We start from the raw sequence: 26119 nt of genomic DNA, 5'->3' as shown, positions 1-26119 counted from the left end.
GGACCAAAGAAATGCAAGCAAAATTAACACATTGGACATAATTTTATCTAAAAGAAATAAAGTTTTTTCTCTTGTACACCTCTAACATCTATCCTTATAATGTGTGTATCCTTAATCAAACTGTCCGGAATCCATAAACAAAGTTAAAGGACATAGATTAGATATTTAAACTGTGTTAAATTATTGCTGCCTTAACCATATGTTTCAAATCCCTGCCATCAATCTCTGGGGTGGGCCTCTTGGTGTGCATCGATACTGCAGTGTTATTTCGAAATAACTATGCAAGTGTCTACATAGCCATTCCGTTACTTTGAAATAATTTTGAAATAATGGACAGCTTATTCCAAAATCTGTAAACCTCATTCTATGAGGAATAAAACCTATTCTGAAATAGCTATTTTATAAGAACATAAGAACATAAACTATTTCGAAATAAGGTATGTGTAGATGCTCCATTGCTGCAATTTTGAAATAGCCCCTCACCAGGGCCATTCTAAGTTATTCTGCCCCTTGGGCTCTAAATCGAGATAGCACGTCTACATTAGGGGGAAGCCTGCCTTGGACTAATTTTGAGGCTTCCCTAAGCGTAGACGTGCTATTTCAAAATAAGATATTTTAGAATAACTATTCCAGAACAGCTTATTTCGAAATAAGCGTGCAATGTAGATGTACCCATGGTGTCTCTCTCTCTCCCACAAATAAAACTGCTATATCTTTCTAGAACTCTTCCAAAAAACCTCCCCACCATTAACTGCCATCTCTTCTTCAGCCTGATTTTCTTTGGCAGAGATTCAGAGGGCAAAATTTCCCCTCCCCGTTTTTTTGGCCTACTCTCCTAACATACCCTCTTTGAATGCCTCTAAATTGGCTTTCAATCACTTTCCAGTACTAAACATTTGAAACTCATTTTGCATCTTGTCACACCAAATCACCCTTGTTTGTGCAACAGCATAAATAACAGATGGCTTTTAAAATGAGTAGTCCTATAGCACTTTAGATACTAACAACTATATATATATATATATATATATATATATATATATATATATATAATGTTATCATGAGCTTTCATGGATAAGCAGAGGAAGTATAAATATATATTTACTTATTTATTTGTTAATTAGTCTCTAAGGTGCTACAGGACTACTAGTTTTTTTGTTTTTGTTTTTTTAAAGTTACAGACTAACACAGCTATCCCTCTGAGACTTTTAACAGATGGCTTGTTTAGTCTGAGGTTAATTTTTAAGGCTAAATTATCATCTCCAAATAAATATAGATTTATAATAAAAAGCTGGCAGATTTTTAATTACTACTGATTGTCATTATGTGCAATTATTCTTTGCAGTAATTGCATTGTACAAGAACCTTTTAAAACAGAAAGATGGGCATATTTTCTGTTCTTCATACTCTTGAAATCTTCTCAGTCTATGTTTTGCAATTAGTTTAATTGGTTTGATGTTGCTTTCTTTCTGTTCGGCTCTTGAAAGATGGAAACTTATTCTGGAAGTGAAATTCCATAGGATACAATTGTGCATATTATTTTTTCTGATGCGGACATACTTTTAAAATTGCTCTTTTTGTTGTGGCTTGGAGTGAAGAAAGTGTTTTTGAGTCACTTTTTATCATGCAGATTTGGAAAAAAATAAATAATCTTACAAATTTGCAATTTTCTTTCAATTAGTCTTGATTGTGTTGAATTGACAGTGCATTTTTCCCAATTTGTGAGTTAGAGTTCTGAGAATGGATCCTCATCTGCTGTTGATTGGTATAAAACCAGCTGTGGACCTGGTACCTAACCCCAGATGCTTTGAAAAACTTATGTGTCATTCCTTCTGTTTTATCAAATTACAGACTAGTGCAGAACTTATCGTACGATCAACAGAGCACTGATAGCATACTCTAAGGGGCAAAAGATCAACACAGCACTACCAGTGCTCTAGGTTTAGTTTATTATATAGTATGATGAAAGCAACATGCTTAAGAATACTGTGTCTGGTGCAAATCAGCATAACTCCAGTGAAAGGAATGCAGATATACCCCATTTGAGGACCTTATCCAATGATTCATCTGTAGATTTGAACATTTTCCTCATTATTTGCCTTTGCCTGCAAACATACATTGTCTTTCTCTCTCACCACCTCCCCTCCCCCCCTCCACATATGCATCATCATTGACCAAGAGTTACCATACATTGGTATCTGGGATACTTCCGTTTTCATTGTGTTTAGAGTAAGAACAGTACAGGGGGAGGGGATACTTAAACTGTTAAAAATGTTGTTTTATAGTAAAGGTGACAACCATTTCTCTTTACTAAAAACAGCAGGCTCAATTCGGTCCATAAATTGCCCTAGATGACTCCCTCTGAAGTTGATAGAAAGTGTGAATATATATTGAAAGGAAGAATTGAACCTGGGAGAGCCCCCTGCTACTTCAACAGAAATACTCCATAACAAAACTGTATTCCAGACTTGCTCTGTGAAGCTGACATATAGTTACAATTTTCATCAATTTCAGTGGTAATTGTATAGGGCTGTTTGAGGACAGACCCAAGTTTGCTGTTTTCAGTCAAGAGAAACAGTCATCACCCCACCTATAAAACATCATTTTTAACAGTTTAAATACCCTCCAGTAGTGTTCTTTCTCCAAAAGCAGTGAAAACATTGATTCTCCCGATTAAGCTGCTATTCAGCAGTTACAAATATTTTTATGAACATCAGGTGATCCAGACCCTTTCAAACTCCTGCCACAGGATTTCACTTTTTAACCTCCAGTGAAATTCAGAGGATGTCTACACCCTATGTACATTTTTTCATGTTCTCTGGATTTCTGCTCTAGGAACACCCATTGAAATCACTGGTTTAGATTAGCAATTGATGAGAAGTATGATAAAATTGAGGTTAGAGAGTGGTGGATCCCACATTATAAACCAGTTGGATCCTTTGGTATTACAATAACTAACAGCATACTCTAAGGGGCAAAAGACAACTGGTGAATCAGTAAGAATCAGAGAGAGGATAGTAGTGAAGGATCCAGACTATATTTACTGAAAGAAATCTGTATATTTGAGAGATCCTCCTGGAGTCAGATTCTTCAAGGTTAGTTAGCACAAGATTTGGGCCAATACATTTCTTCCTGTGTTATCAGGAAGAATAATAAGGAGAAGTGAGCATAACTGTCAAGTCCCTCTATATTCCCACAAACCCTTCTAACATTTGGTAATATGTCAGAGAAGAAAAAAAACCAGAAGCTAAAAGAAATACTTACTTGAAATAGAAGAAAATCCCTAGGGAAATCAACAGCGAAGTTATAGACAAAGCATGGCCTACTATAGCCATATAATAAAGTATATATGCCATCTGGAATAAAAAACAGAAAACATGACACACTAGCAAGGAGCAATTTAGTTCTTACTGTGAACAAGAATTTGCAAAACTAACCAACCAATTTTGATTTCTTTTTAATCAGAAGGTTATTTGAGATACTCCTGAAACATTCACAATGCATTGAAAGGCATGACTAAAAGTAAAGAGATGAGATTAAGTGTTTTTTTTTAAAGAAAATAGATCCATAATGCAAATAACACTTAAAACAAACAAACAAAAATTCTTCAAAAATCCTTTGGAAAAAAATTGTGTTGATTAAACCTCCCATGCCAGAGTCTCCTCTCACTTATACCAGTATGAACGAGTAAGTGACTGGGACAAATTTTACTCTCAGACTAGTGTAAGCCTAATGTAACTGGCTGGTCAACAGGAGTTACACCAATCAAAAGTTATTTATATAAAAGTGTGGTGGCAGGAGAAACAGACACCTGGCCAATATCATCAAAATATAAAATAGGCTTATTCATGTTTCATTTGCTATCAATTTATCTTATGCATCTATAGAATGCACTATTCAAATGTCACATTTGTTCTTGGCCAAACCCTCTTGAGTGTCCTTAAGTTATAAAATGATTTATGGAAACTAACACTTGGGAAGGTTCCACTAGTACCTTCTTTAATGGATGAATTGATATATTAGTAGCGTACTTTGAAAAAATCATGGATTTGCTGCTCTACTAGGTTTACTTTCTTTTTGCAGATGCTTCATTAGTTCTTTTGTTGCACACAAGAAGTTTTCCTTTTTATTTTTTCATTTTAAATAATGAAATGAATTATTTAAAAAAGGAATGTCCTCCTCCACAAAATGTTTAAGTACTGTACCAGTATGTTAACCATTGTTTTCATATTCACCTCTGCTCCTCCACCCTCCCTTTTCCTACTATGTTTCTGGCAATGTGGGAAGAACTGTTTCAAAAACAATCCAACAACTCATCTCCCATTAGCATCTAGCTAGCTTCTAATTATCTAGCTTTCTTCAGTCGTGCTTCGCGTGATTCTGAATTTGTGGGAGTTATGAACACAAATTTTGCAGCTTAATTTTTAAAAAATCTTGAAAAATTAGTTCTTCATGGTGCAGGTATATTTTTTAAACTACTTGATATTCTCGCCATTTTACAGTTATGGTTTCAAGTCCTGCTGCCATTTGCTGCCTAGGATTCTCTTTCTTCTTTTTATCTTTGTTTACACCACAGTCACTTTCAACAATTCTGCCCATAGGAGCAGATTATTAGCCAGATTATTGGTACCAGAGTACTGTATAGTGGGCACAGTGTAAATAAGAATCAGCCCATCTGGCCTTATAGACTCAGAGTTTGATTGCTTCTACATACAGTGGCAAAAGTACAAGGAACCTTCCTCGTCTTTATGCTCCTACACAGTGGCCAGCCACAATATGGCAAATGCTAAACTAGCAGCCCTGGTGATGAGAGAAACTCCAGATGAGGGGAGGATATGATGAGGACAAAACAACTTTCTTGACTATCTGATTAAAATATAATTTTGTCATGTATGTTCCTTGTCATTCCTTGACTGTTTGCTGAAGTTATGCTGTTGCTGTTAGGTATTTCTTAGTTAGCACATCTTCATAGCCAGAACTTAGTTAACATAGAAACCATCCCTAAACTTTTTGATTTGTTGCCATTCTTACATGCCAAAACTGCTATAAGCCCGCTAAAAAAAGGAATCATACAATCATAGAATACTAGACCTGGAAGGGACCTCAAGAGTCCAATCCCCTGCCCTCACAATAGGACCTATATTATGCCTGATAAATGTCTGTCTAACCTGCTCTTGAAAATATTCAGTGATGGAGATTCCACAACCTGCCTAGGCAGTGTATTCCAGTGTTTAACCACCCTGACAGGACATTTTTCCTAATGTCCAATCTAAACTTCCCTTGCTGCAATTTAAGCCCATTGCTTCTTGTCTTATCCTTAGAAGCCAAAGAGAACAATTTTTCTCCCTCCTCCGCTTTTAGATACATGAAAACCGCTATCATGTCCCCTCTCAGTCTTCTCTTTTCTAAACTAAACGAGCCCAATTCTTTCAGTCTTTCCTCATAGCTCATGTTTTCTAGGTCTTTAATCATTCTTGTTGCTCTTCTCTGGACCTTCCCCAATTTTTCCACATCTTTTTGGAAATGTGGTGCCCAGAACTGGACATAATACTCCAACTGAGGCCTCATCAGCGCAGAGTAGAGCGGAAGAATGACTTCTCGTGTCTTGCTCACAACAGTCCTGTTAATGCATCCCAGAATCACATTTGGTTTTTTTGCAATTGTGCCACAATGTTGACTCAAATTTAACTTGTGGTTTACTATGACCCCTAGATCCATTTGTGCAGTACTCCTTCCTAGACAGCCACATCCCATTCTGTATGTGTGAAACTGGTTGCTCCTTCCTAAGTAGAGTACTTTGCATGTCTCCTTATTAAACTTCATCCCATTTAGCTCAGATCATTTCTCCATTTTGTCCAGATCATTTTGAATTATGATCCTATCCTCCAAAGCAGTTGCAACCCCTCCCAGCTTGTTATGATCTGCAAACTTAAATAGCATATTCTCTATGCCAGTATCTAAATCATTGATGAATATATTGAACAGAACCAGTCCCAAACCAGAGCCCTGCAGAACCCCATTTTTATGCCCTTTCAGCATGACTGCAAATCATTAATAACTACTCTGTGAGAACAGCCAGTTATGCACCCACCTTATAGTAGCCTCATCTAGGTTCTATTTCCCTAGTTCATTGATAAGAATGTCATGCGAGACCATATAAAATGCTTTACTGAAGTTTAGGTAGTATACCATATCCACTGTGTCTCCCTTATCCACAAGACTTATACTATCAAAGAAAGCTATCAGTTTGGTTTGACATGATTGTTTTTTACAAATCCATGTGCTGGCTGTTAGATATCACCTTCTTACCTTCCAGAAGTTTGCAGTTGAATTTCTTAATTAATTACTCCTTTATCTTTCCTACCACAGAAGTTAAACTGACTGGTCTGTAGTTTCCTTGTTGGTTGTTCTTATTTCCCTTTTCATAGATGGGCACTGTATTTGCCCTTTTACTGTCTTCTGGAATCTCTCTTGACTTCTCCTGATTTTTCAAAGATGATAGCTAAAGGCTCAGATACCTCCTCTATCAACTCCTTCAGTATCCTGGGATGCATTTCCTCAGGTCCTGGTGTCTTGCAGACATCTAACTTTTTAAAGTAATTTTTTACTTTTTTTTATTTTAACTTCTAAACTTACCCCATTTACACTACCTCTCTTTATTTTAGGCATCCTGTCACCAACAGGACAAAAACCGAAACAAAGAAGTAATTAACTACCTCTGCCATTTCCAGGTTTCCTGTTGTTATTTCTCCCTCTTCACAGAACAATGGGCCTACTCTGTCCTCGGTCTCCCTCTTGCTTCTAATATATTTGTAAAATGTCTTCTTGTTACTCTTTATGTCTTTAGCTGGATTGAGCTCATTTTGCACTTTTGCCTTTCTAATCTTGCCTTTGCATACTTGCGTTATTTGCCTATATTCATCCTTTGTAATTTGACCTAGTTTCTGCTTTTTATAGGACTTCTTTTTCATTTTTAGTTCATATAAGATCTCCTGGTTAAGCCAAGATGGTCTCCTGCCTTACTTTCTATCTTTCCTATGCAGTGGAGTAATTTGCTTTTGGGTCCTTAATAATGTGCCTTTAAAAAGCTGCTAACTCTCTTCAGTTGTTTTTCCTTTTAGTCTTGCTTCCCATGGGACCTTACCTAACAGCTCTATGAGTTCACTAAAATCTGCCTCCCCGAAATCCATTGTCTCTATTTTGCTCTATTTTTTCTCTTCTATCATTCCTTAGAATCATGAACACTACGTTTTCATGATCACTTTCACCCAAGCTACCTTCCACTTTAAATTTTCAACCAATTCCTTCCTACTTGTTAAAATCAAATCTAGAACAGCTTTCCCCAGTAGCTTTCTCAACCTTCTGAAGTAAAAAATAGTCTCCCATGCAGTCCAAGAATTTTATGGATAATCTGTGGTCTTCTGTGTTAGGTTTCCAACTAAAAAGCACTAGGATTATTAACATACAAATGAAAGTACCAAGTGTGTTTGTGTGTGTTTGTCTTGAAAGCCGGCCCCCCTTTCAAACGGTCTATGTAGGGCTTATGACATTTTAAACATATTACCACAAAGTTACCAACAACATTGTGAAAAAAACATAAAACAAACTGTGAGTTTGTTCAATGCATATTTCTAAAAATAAAAAAATGAAGGCAAATCTGAATATATTGGAAGGACAAATAATACAACTTATGGTGTATTTGCACAACTGTGATAGTCTTTGCCATGTAGATTGATGGACTGTTGTATCGTACAAATACAGAATATCTGGTATCACCTATTAAACCAGCTCAAATGTTAAAATGTTCTAAATCTGTATTTCTAAAAATACCATTTTGTACTACCTCATCTTCCATTTAGGATTTATAAAGCTTTGTATATAGCTTTTTGTCTTTGGTATGAAATATTTTTATGGTCACTTTTATCAACACTTTTTAATATGAAGGAACAATTTGCTAATGAAAATCTTAGAAAATAACACTTCTTGCTCCAAAGCTAATGAGATTTTCAGTATAGACTGGACAGAAGTCTATAAATTAGTCATATCTGTGTTTAGGAACACATGAATTAAAGATAAGCATACAATTTGGCATAACTGTAGAGATGGAGTCCTGCTCTAGAAAAAAAATTGGAAAAGGTGGAAAGAATCTAACATGAACAATTTTCCTTTGTATTTTATCTGCACGTTGGCTGAATTATATTTAAAATACGTCATCTGGAAGGCATGCTTAATGAGTAACAGAGTTACATTTTTGTCTCAGCATTGTGCCAATATCTAGAAAAACGACATTTTTACAGTCTTTTTATTCAATGGCTTTGGGCTCTCAAGTTAGTACTATTACTATAATAGTTATGTTACTCTGTCACACATAGGTTAGCACATTTTATACCAATGGCTCTTTATGGTAAAAAAAAATAATCTCAGATCAGTCCAATAAATCTTTCCAATACACTGTATTGGACCATTACTAAGTATAACCACAGACATTTAGGTAGCTGTTTAAAAAACAAAAGCAAATGAGGTTATGGTTCTTTTCCTTCCAGAATCCCAAGGAATCATAAATTATGTACTGTGATCAAATTTTCCTGGAGCTCCACTCAGATTTCAGAAATGTGTTTATTTTCATAAACTCCTCTAAATTTATATTTCCTTAAAGCTTCTCCTCACATTTTTTGGCCCTTGTCTCTTTGTCTGTCACCTCTGGTTCAATATTCTTAATTCTCTCCTCAAGGTTAACATCCTAATGATGCAAACAATTTATGCACATACTCAACTTCACTCACTCAAGTAGTCCCATTGATTTCAATGGAATAGTTACATGTTAACGTTAAGTGCATTCAGGTTTGTAGGAATTTCTAGAGGAACAGTCTCTTTATATTAATTTATTTTCAAAGGGCTGGAATGCAGGGCAATGAGTTTTACTTCTGAAAGCTGGGGGCGCCAGAGTTGTTTCACTGTTATTTTTTTAAAAAAACATGCTAAAATCTAGCCCAGGAGAAATACATCATCTGTGGAGTTGCTTGTCGCAATAGCTTTAAATGAAATATTAAACTGTATCTTCCTTATCATTGTGTAAATAAGTAAAAATAATAGTCACTGAAAAAATTATGATTGCAAAATTAGTTATATTAATTGGTCACAAATTCTTTATCCAGTCATAGTGCCCAGCTCTAGGGATGGATACAGAATTTTAAAAATACGATCACATAGGGGTACAAATATTATATGTATAAATATTTGAAGGCTTATTACAAGACTTAAACAGGGTTCAGCAAAGAATGAGACAGGTCCATCAATGGATATTTGCCAGGATGGGCAAGGCTGGTGTCCCTCGCCTCTGTTTGTTAGATGCTGGGAATGGGTGACATAGGATGATTGACTTGATGATTACCTGTTCTGTTAATTTCTTCTGAAGTACTTGGCATTGGCCACTGTAAGAAGACAGGATACTGTGCTGGTTGCACATGTATGATGGTCATTCATATGTTCAGTCAGCTCTAATCCTTTCCCTGGCTTAGTTATGCCATTATTTCAAAGGATATTTTTCATATTTGACAATCTGTGTGTCAGTTATGAAGACGGTGGATGCCATAACGTTGCTATCTGATCATTGTATAATAGAATGAGATGACTACACTCAGATGGTAAAAATGTTTAGTTCCTATCATCCTTTGTAAATTGGAACCAGTTCTGTATTGTGTAAGTGGAAGGTTTTATATCGTATTAGAAATTATTTGTGTAATTTAGTTTTCTAACTGCTTTTTTAATGAAAGAAAATCAACAAATGATCCCATTGATGGGAAGGATAGAAAAGCAGTTGAAGTTAATCCATAAAATACATATTGGCCCATAATAAATGAAGATATCTGAAGTCAAGAAAAAAAGTGTCAGAAAAAAAAATGCAGGACAATGTAGCACTTTAAAGACTAACAAGATGGTTTATTAGATGATGAGCTTTCGTGGGCCAGACCCACTTCCTCAGATCAAATAGTGGAAGAAAATAGTCACAACCATATATACCAAAGGATACAATTAAAAAAAATGTACACATATGAAAAAGACAAATCACATTTCAGAACAGGAGGGGAATGCAGGGGGGGGAGGAGGAAGGAAGGTTAGTGTCTGTGAATTGATGATATTAGAGGTGGGGAGAGTGGGACGTCTGTGAGCTATTGGTATTAGAGGTGATAATTGGGGAAGCTATCTTGGTAATGGGTAAAATAGTTTGCGTATTTGTTCATTCCTTCCCGGAGAGTGTCGAATTTTAACATGAATGACAGTTCAGAGGATTCTTTTTCAAGTGCAAATGTAAAAGGTCTTTGTAGCAGAATGCAGGTGATTAAGTCATTGAGAGAGTGTCCTTTCTGGTTAAAATGGCAAGAAACTGGGTTTTCTTTGTGATCTTGTCTGATATCTGTTTTGTGGGCATTAATCCTTTGGCGAAGTGTCTGAGATGTTTGTCCAATGTACAAAGCAGACGGATACTTTCCGCATCTGCTCTAATCCCACTGACAGAGACCAGAAGCTTCAGGATCTCTACCAAGCATTTATAAACCTCAACTACCCACCCGGAGAAATAAAAAAGCAAATTGAAAGAGCCAGACGAATACCTAGAAACCATCTACTTCAAGACAGACCCAAGAAAACCAACAATAGAACACCACTTGTCATCACCTACAACCCCCAACTTAAACCCGTCCAACACATTATCAATAAATTACAGCCTATACTGGAACAGGATACCATACTCCAAGAGGCTCTGGGAGACAGACCCATAGTCTCCTATAGACAACCACCTAGCCTCAAGATGATTCTTACCAACAACCACAGGACATACCACACTAATACCAACCCTGGTACCTTCCCTTGCAACAAACCCCGTTGCCAGCTTTGTCCACATATTCATTCTGCTGATACCATTATTGGACCTAACCAAGTGAGTTATAAGATCAAGAACACATATTCCTGCGCATAAATATAATTTATGCTATCATGTGCCGAAAGTGTCCGTCTGCTATGTACATTGGACAAACATCTCAGACACTTCGCCAAAGGATTAATGCCCACAAAACAGATATCAGACAAGATCACAAAGAAAAACCAGTTTCTTGCCATTTTAACCAGAAAGGACACTCTCTCAATGACTTAATCACCTGCATTCTGCTACAAAGACCTTTTACATATGCACTTGAAAGAGAATCCTCTGAACTGTCATTCATGTTAAAATTTGACACTCTCCGGGAAGGAATGAACAAATACGCAAACTATCTTACCCATTACCAAGATAGCTTCCCCAATTATCACCTCTAATACCATTAGCTCACAGACGTCCCACTCTCCCCACCTCTAATATCATCAATTCACAGACACTTACCTTCCTTCCTCCTCCCCCCGCCCCCGCATACGCCTCCTGTTCTGAAATGTGATTTGTCCTTTTCATATGTGTTCATTTTTTTTAATTGTATCCTTTGGTATATATGGTTGTGACTATTTTCTTCCACTATTTGATCTGAGGAAGTGGGTCTGGCCCACGAAAGCTCATCATCTAATAAACCATCTTGTTAGTCTTTAAAGTGCTACATTGTCCTGCATTTTGCTTCAGTTACCCCAGACTAACACGGCTACATTTCTACCAGAAAAAAAAAAAGAAATCAGAAGTCATTGATGTACTGACATACATTAACAATTTATTTCAACCCATCGATTTGCTAGACACAACATTCTAGTTTCAATGTGTTATGCATTAAAATATATTTAAGGTTTTAGAGAACTTATCATTTTACCATTTTCTAGATTCACTTTTTCTATGCTCTATATCCATTTTGATTTCCACCTCTCTTGGCAAATTCATAGTGAGTATATGATCCAAAATAATGCACTAGTCTCACAGATTTATGCATATACTTAAGATTACATAGAGTGAGGAGCCTCACTGACTTCAGTGGAGCTACAAACAGTGCACATAGAGACATCGGCATGTCTTTACAAGATCAAGGTCTAAATGTTTCCAGAAAATGTATAGCTAGTCCATTCAACAATGACTATTGACTACTGCAGAGCACACACAACTCATAATGAAATGAACTGGTATCGTGGTTGTTCTGTACCTCTCAGAAACAAGTCCTAACTGGCATGGCACAATATAATGTAAAAGCACAATGAATCTGCTGTGTGTCTATGATCTCTTAGGGTACGTCTAGACTACAGGGTTTTGTTGACAGAAGTTTTGTCGATAGATACTGTCGACAAAGCTTCTGTCGACAAAGAGCGTCTAGACTACATTCAGTTCTGTCGACAAAACAAGCCGCTTTGTCGACATGACAGTGTGGACGCAAAGGACAGTTTAGATGCAATAATGCCTTCTGTCGACAGAACTCTGTCGACAAAAGGCGTTATTCCTCGTAAAATGAGGTTTACCAGCGTCGACAAAACTGCTGAGTTTTGTTGACGTTACGTCAACAGAACTCAGCGGTAGTGTAGATGCAGGTTTAGTTTTGTCAACAAAAGTCCACTTTTGTCGACAAAACCCTGTAGTCTAGACACACCCTTAGAGAGAGCAAATGCAATGCATTGTTTCATGGCTTTCAGGGGAGTTGCTCATGTGAAAATGAATGTGCTCATGTGAAAAGCCACCTTAAACACAAGAATATGCAGTATTAAGGTCTAAGATTGCTATACAGGCAGTCCCCGACTTACGCGGATCCGACTTACGTCGGATCCACACTTACGAACGGAGCTTTCTCGCCCCGGAAGTCGGGGCGAGAAAGCCCCGTTCGTAAGCTGCTCCGGTGCCCCTGCTCCGGTGCCCCTGAGCAAAGCCTCAGAAGCGCGGGAACCGCTGCTCCTGCCCCTTGAGACCCGGTGCCTGTGGTCTGCTGGGGACGGTCCCCAGCAGACCACAGGCACCCTGACTGAAGCCGCAGCCGTGGGGGGGTCCCGCGCCTCTGAGGCTTTGCTCTGGCAAAGCCTCAGAGGCGCGGGACCCCCCCGCGGCTGCGGCTTCAGTCAGGGTGCCTGTGGTCTGCTGGGGACCGTCCCCAGCAGACCACAGGCACCCAGACTGGAGCGGCAGCAGCGGCGGTTCCCCGCGCCTCTGAGGCTTTGCTCTGGCAAAGCCTCAGAGGCGCGGGACCCCCCGCAGCTGCGGCTTCAGTCCGGGTGCCTGTGGTCTGCTGGGGGCCGTCCCCAGCAGACCACAGGCACCCAGACTGAAGCCGCAGCCGTGGCGGGGTCCCTCGCCTCTGAGGTTTTGCCAGAGCAAAGCCTCAGAGGCGCGGCACCCCGCTGCCGCTGTGGCTCTGCTCCCCGTGTCCCTGGTCTGCTGGGGGAGGAGGAGGGCGCAGCTAGTGTGCTCCCCCCCCCCCCCAGCAGACCAGGCTTTTGTTTTGGACTCTGGGGCAGAGCAGCTGGGGCGCTGCCGATTGGTCCTGCAGCGCCCGTGGGCACTACTGGACCAACCCGGCAGCACCCCAGCTGCTCTGCCCCAGGTCCTGATTCAGCCGCTGCTGGTCAGTTTCAGCAGCGGCTGAATCAGGACGTCTGGGGCAGAGCAGATGGGGTGCTGCTGGGTTGGTCCAGTAGCACCCCAGCTGCTCTGCCCCAGGCGTCCCCAAGTCAGCTTCTGCTGAAACTGACCAGCGCTGACTACAGGAAGCCCGAGGCAGAGTTGCTCTGCCCCGGGCTTCCTGGAATCAGCTGCTGATCAGTTTCAGCAGCAGCTGACTTGGGGACGCCTGGGGTTCTTAAGTTGATTCTGTATGTAAGTCAGAACTGGCGGTCAGTTTCAGCAGTGTCTGAATCTGGACGCCAGTTCCGACTTACATACAGATTCAACTTAAGAACAAACCTACAGTCCCTATCTTGTACGTAACCCGGGGACTGCCTGTAGTCCACTGAAATATAATAATGATTGAAGATGATGCTTCCCTTTAAAAGCCATAGAATTCATATGCTTGCCAATATAAAATTTAAAATACTTGGTAAAAACATACCTTGGTGGAAGTATTCAAAAAATAAGCAATTGGATCATCTCTTACATTGTCAAGACTTCAGCTAATCTGCACTAAATCTGGCTACATTTTAGATCGTATACATTTATCACAGATAACTTGCTGTTGGCCTAGCTCAACAAAAGACTCAGGAAAAGCTGAAATGTTAATCAGGACCTACCTTCAATTTTTCAGAGGTGAAGGAATTACACAGTGTATAGTTGGACCAAGTCCGATTGCTCTCTGGATGTCGGAACCAATTTCCTGTTTCATCACAGTATTTTGAAGCCCTTTCTGTCAACAAAATGCAATAGCCACTGTTTTAGTGCATGACCATTACAAAATCCACGCTTAATTTAGTTGCGATATGTTATGTAATGAAAAGCAATTTTGAGCTGCTTCGTTATATTCATTGTGTGAGAGCAATGACAAACATGCAAATTGAACAGTGGCAGCAAAAAGTACATATGCCTGGACACCAGGACGCTAATTCAAAAACACATACCCTTGTCTTTGCACATCTGGATATGTTGACCCAGTCTCAGTTTTCATACCCAACTGTGCTTTATGTAGTTTGATGGTGCGAGTGATTTTTGAAACCCTGACCTTAAGGGGAAGATCCTCCCCCCACTAAACAGGCACAAAAGGAGTGAACTTTTTAGCAGAACTTCAAGATGTGGGAGGGAAGGGCATCTAGCTATGGAGAGGCCGTAAATGGGAATCTTTACCTCTTGCAGTTATACTTTGCAGTTGCTGTCTCCGAGACAGAGCAGTGGGGCCAGAGATCAGACAAATACCAGTAGGTTTGATAACCTATGTGACTAAAGCAAGCAACATGGGCAAAGCAAGTAACTGGGAGTGAGAGCAAAGCAAGCAATGTCTTCTAATGCAGCCCATGAGCTAGAGTAGTGGCAATGCAGTCACTGTGCTGGCAGTGCTTTGTATATGTGCACGCACATATATGTGCGTGAGAGAGAGAAATCTGTACTAAGCCCCAAACTCAGTCAAGTGAACAAGAGTTTTGCCTACAAATGAGAGTTCGAGATTTGTCGTACCACTTGTGAAAACTTCAGTAAGTACCCTGATGATTTATAAAAACCTAGTGTGGACAAATATGATAGCAAACAGTTATTTTATCCAATTTCATTTGAAATGGTGACTAGCTGTGTGGGTAAATCTACACTTGCTCCCTAGCTTGAACTAGGGATGTAAATGTAGGTGACCGAAATTGCTAATGAAGCGGAGATTTAAATATCCCATGCTTCATTAGCATGATCTCTCTGGCGCATTACTCTGCTCAACAGCTGTTTTGAATGTGAAAGTGCATGCTGGGATGCGTTAGTTCGAACCAAACCCCTTGGTTCAAACTAATGTCACTCCTCCAAAAATGAGGAGTAATGTTAGTTCAAACAAATGGGGTTTGGTCTGAAATAACGTGTCCCGGCACGCACTTTCATGTTCGAAACAGCTGTTGAGCGGAGTAACGTGCCAGCGAGATCATGCTAATGAAGCGCGGGATATTTAAATCCCGCGCTTCATTAGCAATTTTGGTCACCTACATTTGCAGCCCTAGTTCAAACTAGGGAGCAAGTATAGACGTACCCTGTCTGTTAAGTCTGTTTAGTTAATTTATGTGTGTAGGCATCCTGTCCACATGTGTACATAGCCCCAACCACTCAGTGTTGAGCACTCCAGCTTGATTCTCCACCATCATGCACATTGGAGCTAAAGATGCAGGGGTGCTGCCACACCCTCTGGCTTGAAGGGATTTCCATTACATACCTGGCTTACAGTTTGATTCAATGACTCTCAATACCCCCATTATAAAAATTGTTCCAATCCCCCGACCGGCATCATGCTGTACAATTACATTATGCAATTACATATCAGTATCTGGGCCAAATCCTGCTGTCCCTGTTCAATCCTTACTCACCTGGGACTCAAAGGAAAACCTGAGTGAGCAAGGACTGCAGATTCGGGCAATAGCTCTGAATGGCTGTTGTTTTCTGGGTCAGTGGGGAATTCTTCTTTTATGAAAAATAGGGTATTTTAACGTTCATGTTTTTAGAAAGTTGTTTTAAAGTTAATCTAATCTAGCTTTGTAGTTTTACAAGATCAATAGCCACACTGTCAACATTTCAAATCAGCACAGCGTTACAGAACAGTTAGTATTATTTTCACATATACACTCTTTCTGTTTATTTTCTTCTTGATTTCTGATATTGTGTGATTCATTTCCCTCACACACTAATGGAAAAAGCAAGTGAATGCACTGACAAAACACAGATTTATACAGAGTGTATTATCCTTCTATGACTAGACATATGCATTATATAGAAATAGAAGACTTGGAAATAGTACATTTTACATGCTTTAAAAAAGAACAGTCTTGAAATAGCTGCGAGCTCTGGGGACCTACTCTTTCAAATCAGTACGTGCACAGGCAATACAGAGAAAAAAAGGACACATTATCTCAGCCTTCCATCAATTTAACTTTGAGATAATCTTAGACTGCATTCATAGCATCTTTCCCATTATACTCATTGCCAGATATTATCTAAAGCTGGAATGAGTTTGCAGTCATAAATAGAGATTAACAGTTACTATACTATAGAACACAATGTACAGAGTTTTACTGATTATCCTATGGTACCGCACAATGTATAAAGCTTTGCTGATATGCTATGGAGCATAACATTCCTAACATCCATCTCTGTACACTGATGTCTGGGTTGTGCTCTGCAGGTCAGAGGGAAATACAGGCAGTCCCCAGGTTACGTACAAGATAGGGACTGTAGGTTTGTTCTTAAGTTGAATCTGTATGTAAGTCGGAACTGGAGTCCAGATTCAGCTGCTGCTGAAACTGATCAGTTTCAACAGCGGCTGAATCTGGACGCCAGTTCTGACTTACACACAGATTCAACTTAAGAACCCTAGGCATCCCCAAGTCAGCTGCTGCTGAAACTGATCAGCGGCTGATTCCAGGAAGCCCAGGGCAGGGGCTTCCTGTAGTCAGCCACTGGTCAGTTTCAGCAGCAGCTGACTTGGGGACGCCTGGGGCAGAGCAGCTGGGGTGCTGCTGGGTTGGTCCAGTAGCGCCGCCGCTCTTCGGCGCTACTGGACCAACCTAGCAGCACCCAAGCTGCTCTGCCCCAGGCGTCCTGATTCAGCCGCTACTGAAACTGACCAGCAGAAGCTGAATCAGGACGCCTGGGGCAGAGCAGTTGGGGTGCTGCCGGGTTGGTCCAGTAGCGCCCAGAGCGGCGCTACGGGACCAACCGGCAGTGCCCCAGCTGCTGCACCACAGGCGTCCGGAGCAAAGCCGCGGAGCACTGGGGCAGCGGGACAGCCCAAACGCGCCGTGGCTGTCCTGCTGCCCTCGGGCTCCGCGGCTTTGCTCTGCTTCGCTCCCTGTCTCCCTGGTCTGTAGACCAGGGGGACGGGGAGCAAAGCGGTGGAACACGCGGGCAGCGGACAGCCCAGACGCGTCTGGGCTGTCCGCTGCCCGCGTGCTCCGCCGCTTTGCTCCCCGTCTTCCTGGTCTGCTGGAGACCAGGGAGACGGGCCCCGTTCGTAACTGCGTATCCGACATAAGTCGGATCCGCGTAACTCGGGGACTGCCTGTAATGTGTTTAGTACTTTTCATTTAGCCCAGAAAAAACATAGTTTATCCTGCTTTGATTGCTTTTTTCTTTATCCCCTTACTGCACCCTGCTTTCTCTCATTCATTCTCCCTCATCAGAAAGTGTAGTGTGTGAAGTTAGTCTACTGATCAGTGTGTCTTCCTTCTTCTAATAAGTCACTTAGTAAGTTTGACTCCCAGGCAGCAAGCAAAGGCCTTCAGTCTACACTACAAAGATAAATCGGAAAAAGAAACTCAATTTGCGGTACACAAATTGTGTATCTTTTTCCAATTTACTTCCAAAAGAGGCTTTTCCAAAATTTGGCCCGTCTACACAGGGCCAAATTTTGGGGAAAAAAACCCTCTTTCAGAGCATCCCTTCTTCCTCATAAAATGAGATTTACTGGGATGCTGAAAAAAACGCATCAGCTTTTCCAACATTTTTTCCGGAAAGGCAGATGCGTTCCTAGGACACGGCAGAACTAGTCTAGACATAACCTCAGTGAAGTTGGAGGTTCTTAAATAATTAGTGACAGGCTAGATGTTTGTGCCTGTGATAAACCTGAGATGTGGTAGTCTAATCATGTTTGGGATGATTAGCGTTTGAAAGAGTTTTATATGAATTTCTTGCTTCAGTGACTCTTCCTGCCCCACATAATAAATCAGTTGCCTCATCAGTTGCAATGTGGTCATTCCCAATGCCCACTACAGGTTGGACCTCCCTGGTCTGGCATCCTTGGAACCTGACTGTCCTGAACGAGGGAATTTACCGGACCAGAGACGGTCCCCTGCCCCTGACCCTCGAGCCTGCTGTCTCTCCCCATTGTCAACTCCACTTCCAGCCCGGACAGTCCCCCTGTCTCTGGCCTGGGTGGGATTCCAGCTCTGGTCAGCCATGTCTGACACCAGCCCCGCTTCCACCAGCCCCGGCCCTACTGCCACCAGACTTGATCCCAGTGGACTGCCAGACCTGCTGCTGGCAGGGCTTCCGAATGCCACTCCCCCCGACACTAGACTCCTGACCTTGTGGCTCTCTGGTCCAAGAACATTCATGATGAACAAAACTATCTAAAGCCCAAGATTTGGTGGTGATGGGGGACTTCAACTATCCAGACATATGTTGGGAAACTAACACAGCGAGGCACAGGCTATCCAATAAGTTTTTGGACTGCATCGGAGACAACTTTCTGTTTCAGAAGGTTGAAAAAGCTACCAGAGGAGAAGCTGTTCTGGATTTGATTTTAACAAATAGGGAGGAACTAGTTGAGAACTTGAAAGTGGAAGACAGTATAGGGGACAGTGATCACAAAATAATAGAGTTCATGATCTTAAGGAAAGGTAGAAGGGAGACCAGCACAATTGAGGTAATGGATTTCAGGAAGGCAGATTTTGATAAGCTCAGAGAACTTGTAGGTAAGGTCCCATGGGAAGCAAGACTGAAGGGAAAAACAACTGAGGAGAGTTGGAAGTATTTCAAAGGGACGTTGTTAAGGGCCCAAAAGCAAACAATTCTGCTGTGTAGGAAAGATAGAAAATATGGCAAAAGACCAGCTTGGCTTAACAAGGAGATCTTGCACGATCTCAAAATAAAAAAGGAGTCTCATAAAAAATGGAAACTAGGACAACTAACAAAGGATGAATATAGGCAAGCAACACGGGAATGCAGGGGCAAGATTAGAAAGGCAAAGGCACAAAATGAGATCAAATTAGCTACAGGCATAAAGGGAAACAAGAAGACCTTTTATAAATACATTAAAAGCAAGAGAAAGACCAAGGACAGGGTAGGCCCACTGCTTAGTGAGGAGGGAGAAGCAGTAACAGGAAACTTGGAAATGGAGGAGATGCTCAATGACTTCTTTGTTTCGGTCTTCACCGAGAAGTCTGGAGGTGTGCCTAACGTAGTGAATACAAGCAGAGAGAGGGTAAGTTTAGAAGATAGGATACACAAAGAACAAGTTAAAAATCACTTAGGAAAGTTAGATGTCAGCAAGTCACCAGGTCCTGATGAAATGCATCCCAGGATACTCAAGGAGCTGATAGAGGAGGTATCTGAGCCTTTAGCTATGATCTTTGAAAAATCATGGCAGACAGGGGAGATTCCAGAAGACTGGAAAAGGGCAAATATTGTGCCCATCTATAAAAAGGGGAATAAGAACAACCCAGGAAACTATAGACCGGACAGTTTAACGTCTGTCCCAGGGAAGATAATGGAGCAGGTAATTAAGGAAATCATATGCAAACACTTGGAAGGTAATAAAGTGATAGGGAATAGCCAGCATGGGTTTGTGAAGAACAAGTCATGCCAAACTAATCTGATAGCTTTCTTTGATAAGATAACGAGCCTTGTGGATAAGGGAGAAGCGGTGGATGTCATATACCTAGACTTTAGTAAGGCATTTGATACAGTCTCGCATGATATTCTTATTGATAAACTAGGCAAATATAACTTAGATAGGGCCACGATAAGGTGGGTGCATAATTGGCTGGATAACCGTAGTCAGAGAGTTGTTGTTAACGGTTCTAAATCCTGCTGGAAAGGGATAACAAGTGGAGTTCCTCAAGGGTCTGTTTTGGGACCCGTACTGTTCAATATCTTCATCAATGATGTAGATATTGGGATAGAGAGTACGCTTATTAAGTTTGCAGATGATACCAAACTGGGTGGGGTTGCGACTTCTTTGGAGGATAGGGACATCATTCTAAATGACCTTAGCAAGTTAGAGAAATGGTCAGAGGTAAACAGGATGAGGTTTAATAAAGAGAAATGCAAAGTGCTCCACTTAGGAAGGAACAATCAGTTCCATACATACAAGATGGGAAGCGACTGTCTAGGAAGGAGCATGGCGGAAAGGGATCTAGGGGTCAGAGTGGACCACAAGTTGAATATGAGTCAACAGTGTGATGCTGTTACAAATAAAGCAAATATGATTCTAGGTTGTATCAACAGGTGTGTTGTAAGCAAAACTCGTGAAGTCATTCTGCCGCTCTACTCTGCACTAGTTAGGCCTCAGCTGGAGTACTGTGTCCAGTTCTGGGCGCCACATTTCAAGAAAGATGTGGAGAAATTGGAAAGGGTACAGAGAAGAGCGGCAAGAATGATTAAAGGTCTAGAGAACATGACCTATGAAGCCAGGCTTCATGAACTGGGCTTGTTTAGTTTGGAAAAAAGAAGATTAAGGGGGGACATGATAGCGGTTTTCAAATATCTAAAAGGGTGTCACAAGGAGGAAGGAGAAAATTTGTTCCTCTTGGTTTCTGAGGACAGGACAAGGAGTAATGGGCTTAAAGTGCAGTAGGGGAGGTTTAGATTGGACATTAGGAAAAAATTCCTAACTGTCAGGGTGGTCAAATATTGGAATAAATTGCCAAGGGAGGTGGTGGAATCTCCCTCTCTGGAGATATTTAAGAACAGGTTAGATAGACATCTGTCAGGGATGGTGTAGATGGAGCTTGGTCCTGCCTTGAGGGTGGGGGGCTGGACTCGATGACCTCTTGAGGTCCCTTCCAGTCCTATGATTCTATGATTCTATGATCCTGACAGACCACAGATGCTGCCATACCAGAGAGTCCCAGATGAGGGAGGTACAACCTGTTTATTAACTCTCACAGTAAAAACATTTTATTTCTACTATTCCGTATTTCAGTGAAGTAGTGGCCATTTAATTCAGGCTTTGCACTGAGTTGTTTTGCTAGAAACTCTTATGGCAATGGGACTAGAGCCATTCTAGATCAGGCAGTAGGCTACAATGTCAGGCAACTTTTTTTAATAGAGAGATTGGAAAATAATAAAATCATGTATGACTGAAGGATGAGTCTTATATCTGCATAATAATAGGGGAACTACAGTGGCAGCCTGTGGAATATTCAAATGATATGAACTATTGAAAATATTATGTTTTGATAGTGAACTATTCACTTGGACTATTCAGTATCATAGGCTGAGAATAAATCATATGACACTGTTTCTGCTCCCTGATTGGAGCACTGAAATATTTTAAACTAGCTAACAAGGAGCAATAAACAGTATATTCTTGAAACATAATTTTGTATGAAAAGCCATTCATGCTAACATTAGTGAAGATTTAAAGTCACAACTCTTTTCATCAATAAGACTGCAGTAATTTGCATATTACAATATACTGCCTCATGACTCCCTGTGCAATAAACTTGACAGTTGTTTTCAGTGATCAACTCTTTCACTGTTAGATCAACTCTGCTGATAGACAACTGTGAGCTTCTAATTTTTTTATTATTGCTACAAAATATTTTCTTTTCTGTCAACAAATGCCAGTAGTTGGACTGTATTGTCATTCTATGGATAGATGTGTATCCTGCTTTATATCACTGTGTATAGCCCACAGACTGAAGAATATCTGAGATCTCTACAAAGCATCTGATTTCTGTATGTCCACCAATAAATTATTTGTAGAGAAAATATTTCAGATAAATGTTTATATCAGATGGGAGCTCATATAAAGCTTCAACTCCAATATCATTATCGTAATAAAAACATATCGGAAAAATCCATGAGAAGCTGAGCCTATATATATATATATATATAAAATTTTGTACCCTGGGGAAAAGAATAATTATTTCAAAAATATTATGATCAGTCAGGATGAAAAGAGGAATAGAAGTGCCCAGGAGAGAGATGAGGGGGAAAAGATGTAGAAGGTGGTGAGGACAAGCATACAGATAATTAAGCTGATACAATTATTTTTAAAATTTAACCCTGACCAAAAAGATGTCACCTCAAAATGCATATAAACTGAGGCTGTACTTCCAGCCAACAGGTTGGCTACGTCTAGACTACATCCCTTTATCGTAAAAGGGATGTAAATTAGACGTATCGCAATTGCTAATGAAGCGGGGATTTAAATCTCCCCCGCTTCATTAGCATAAAAATGGCTGCCGCTTTTTTTCCACATGGAGCTTTGTCAGAAAAAAGTGCCAGTCTAGACGCTGATCCTTCAGAAAATAAAGCCTTTTCTGAAAGATCCCTTATCCCTGATTTCATAAGGGATCTTTCGGAAAAGGCTTTATTTTCTGCAAGATCAGCGTCCAGGCTGGCGCTTTTTTCTGACAAAGCTCCGTGTGGAAAAAAAGCACCAGCCATTTTTATGCTAATGAAGTGGGGGAGATTTAAATCCTCGCTTCATTAGCAATTACGATACGTCTAATTTGCATCCCTTTTACGAAAAAGGGATGTAGTCTAGACGTAGCCGTTGACTGTGCACTGTGTGAAGAAGTACTTCCTTATGTTTGTTTTTAACCTACTGCCTATTAATTTCATTGGGTGACCTCTGGCTCTTACATTACGTAAAAAGGTAAATAACGTCTCTTTATTCACTTTCTGAATTTAAAGACCTCTATCATATCCCCTCGTAGTTGTTTCTTTTCTTTAATCTGAATAGTCCCAGTCTTTTTATTCTCTCCTTGTAGGAGCTATTCTGTACCCCTAATAATTTTTGTTGCCCTTTCCAATTCTAATAAATCTTTTTGAGATAGGGTGACCAGAACAGCATGCAGTATTCAAGGATTATTATTTTGCACAAAATGTTCCATGTGAAAAAGGGATTGCAATGCTAAGAAGTAATTTTGTATTGAGCAGGGCAGAATTGAAAGAGCTTGTAGATGCTTGAATATTTTTAAAAAAAATACATCCAGAAAAGAGCAAAGGTAATGAGTAGAGTCATGAGGAAGGAGATACAGAAATCTGTAGGTGATTGGTCAGAATAACTTATCATCATGGTCTCTTGTGGGATTTAAAATCTATGAGGCACATTCTTAGCTGCTGTAAACTGGCATAGCTTTACTGAAACAAATCCAACTATATCCATTTACACCAGCTATAACTGTGGCAGACGAATCAATGGAAGGCAAATTGGTGTTTTTCTTTGTATTCCTCTCAAGAATATAGTCCCATCTTATTTGTTTTTTCATGCTATAACTGTTTCCTTTAGTTGTCAAGATCAAGTGTAGGCTTGGAACAATTATTTTTATATTTTCATCAGAAAATATCAATGTTTATTTTTAAGCAATTTTAATTTTTTTCTGTTGTGCAAAATTATGGATTTAAGCATTTTTTGGATTATTATTGATTTAAATTTTCACATTTGCAGGAAATTATGGAGGGTCAGACAATGTGATTGTCAGACAATAATAATTTAATAACCATAGACAGGACTTGACAAACGGTGGCAAAAACCGCTTGCCAGCCCCGTACTGTGCATGCGCAAGAGCCACATTGCGCATGCGCATGCCGTGAATGAACGGGGCACGTGGCTGAAATCTACTCGCCATGTGCGAGTAGATTGTATAGTTTGTTGAGCCCTGACCATAGATATTGAGATTAAAAAAGTTAAAACTTTATAAATGTTAAAACACAAAGTGCCAACATCACACGTCAACATTTTTGCCTTAATTCAAACTCTAAAAAGTTCTCAAACAGCATTTTTCCTACTTTGCCAATCTATAAATTTCTATTAATATGGATGGAAATATATTTTTGTCATTGCGTGTGTATGCGTGTGGTGAAATTGACATTTATCAACATTTATTGATAAAAATCTAATCCTTCCAAGCCTAGTTAAGTGTCAGTGAGAGATTATATTTCTGAGCTACTCAAATCCAATGTGCATAGAAGTGGATAACTAAAATGCATATGCTTAGACTATCTATTACCACCAGACTCAATTTCATTTTTCAAGTTATGAATGCAGAAAGTAGCAAAGACCAAAAAGAATGCTGCACAACATATTTTATTCTTTGGTTGGTTGTCCTAGTATTCAAAGCTACACATAGATATTACCCAATAAGAAAATTACAAGCACCTTAGCGGTCAGTGATTTTGTATATGATGCACTGCAAATCTTCCTAGAGCCCCAAACAAGCAAAACACTAAAAATGCTTTTAAAGGCCAATGGGAAAACACCTGCTTAAAGGGATGCACATGCTTAAATGATTTGCCAATAAAACTCTTATTCACTACGAAGACTTCTTTTTTCCTCAACTAAATCTGAAATTTTACTGCAACGTGTTGACTGGAAACAAGTGTTCATTGAAAGTAAATACTTGAAATCCAAACCCAAACACAATTTCTCTGTACAGTTCAACCTGAGCTTTTGTCCCCTCCAAGTAATAGTTTCCTCCTTTCACAATAGCAAGATTCTAGTCACCACAAGATTCCCTGTCTCCCTCATACTTTTGTAACTTATAATGTCATGAGCAGCTACTTGTAAAACAAACTTCTGAATACATGTTGGCACGTGTAGCACCTATAAATCATGCTGTAGTCCCTAATAAAGTGACATAGAGTGTGGGGAGGGGTGAATCTTTGGCCAGTGCGCCACACATAGTTTATCAATTAGTTGTTGGCAGGCTGCCAGATGGTTCGTTTACTTGAGGATCTGCAAGCATAGAACTCTGCAGCTCCCATTGGCCACAGTTTGCTGTTCTTAGCCAATGGGAGCTGTGGGAAGTGGCGTGGGCCGGGCCACTGCTTCCTGTAGCTCCCATTGGCTGAGAACAGCAATTTGCAGCCAACGGGAGCCGTGGAGCTCCACGCCTGAGGATGCTCCAATAAACAAACCAACTGGCAGCCCGCCAGTGGCTAACCATGACAGAACGTGTGTGGACCGCAGGGTTCCCCAACCCTGCTCTATGTCACTTTATGAGCTGGTCACTATGTCAGGGAAATGGTGCAAACTGATGAAGATGCAGATTAATGAGCTAACAAAGGAGCACAGAAAGATGCTAAATGAAGTGTGGAGTATGGAACACAGTAAGTGTCATCATGAACTTTAGAGCAGTAAGACAAGTAGGAAAATAGAAAAAAAAAAGATCCCCCCCATAGTTGTAAACAGATCCCATAAATTAGAAGGTGTTCACTGCATTAACGGATCCTGAAATTATTATAATTCAAATATTCTTAGGCCAGAAGTGATCATTGTGATCATCTAACTTGGTGTGACATCCTGTATAAAACAGACCATAAAACTCACCAGAATAATTTTGAGAGCACTTTTTTTATACCCTCCCCACCATCCCATCTTGATTTAAAAACTGTCAGCGATGAATCTACCAACAACCCTTGGTAAATTTCTCCAATGGTGAACTACTTTCACCTTTACAAATATACTCTCTATTTCCAGTCTCAATTTGTCTAGGTTCAGCATTCAGCCGTTGGATTGTGTTATACCTCTGCTAGATTGCAGAGTCTATTATTAAATATTTGTTCCCCATTAAGATGCTTATAGATTGTAATCAAGTCATCCCTTAACCTTCTCTTTGATAAGCTAAATAGATTGAGCTCCTTGAGTTTGTGACTGTACAGTGTGTCTTCTAATCCTTTAATCATTCATGTAGCTTTTCTTTGAGTTCTGTGCAATTTATCAATGTCCTTCTTCAGAGCACTGAAGCAGTATTGGTTAAATTCTGCCACTTTTACTCATGTTGGTTCTGCCACTTTTACTTATTCCACAAAGTGCTCCACTGAAATTAAAGGGAC

The 26119-nt window shown here is 40.1% G+C and overlaps 1 protein-coding gene across 1 annotated transcript in view; it reads right to left on the bottom strand.

Moving 5' to 3' along the window:
* Positions 1-26119, bottom strand: part of CALCR (calcitonin receptor) — a 261291-nt gene that overhangs the window by 71318 nt on the left and 163854 nt on the right. Inside the window, exons 5-6 of the mRNA XM_075922361.1 lie at positions 14170-14282; positions 3265-3356 (exon numbers count right to left, since the gene is read on the bottom strand). Coding sequence (XP_075778476.1) covers positions 3265-3356; positions 14170-14282 — 205 coding nt within the window. The remainder of the gene's footprint in view (positions 1-3264; positions 3357-14169; positions 14283-26119) is intronic.

The sequence above is a fragment of the Pelodiscus sinensis genome, chromosome 2, assembly GCF_049634645.1.
Source record: "Pelodiscus sinensis isolate JC-2024 chromosome 2, ASM4963464v1, whole genome shotgun sequence".
Taxonomy (NCBI): domain Eukaryota; kingdom Metazoa; phylum Chordata; order Testudines; family Trionychidae; genus Pelodiscus; species Pelodiscus sinensis.
Note: the sequence above shows the minus strand (reverse complement) of the source record. Positions and strands in the feature narration are given on the sequence as shown.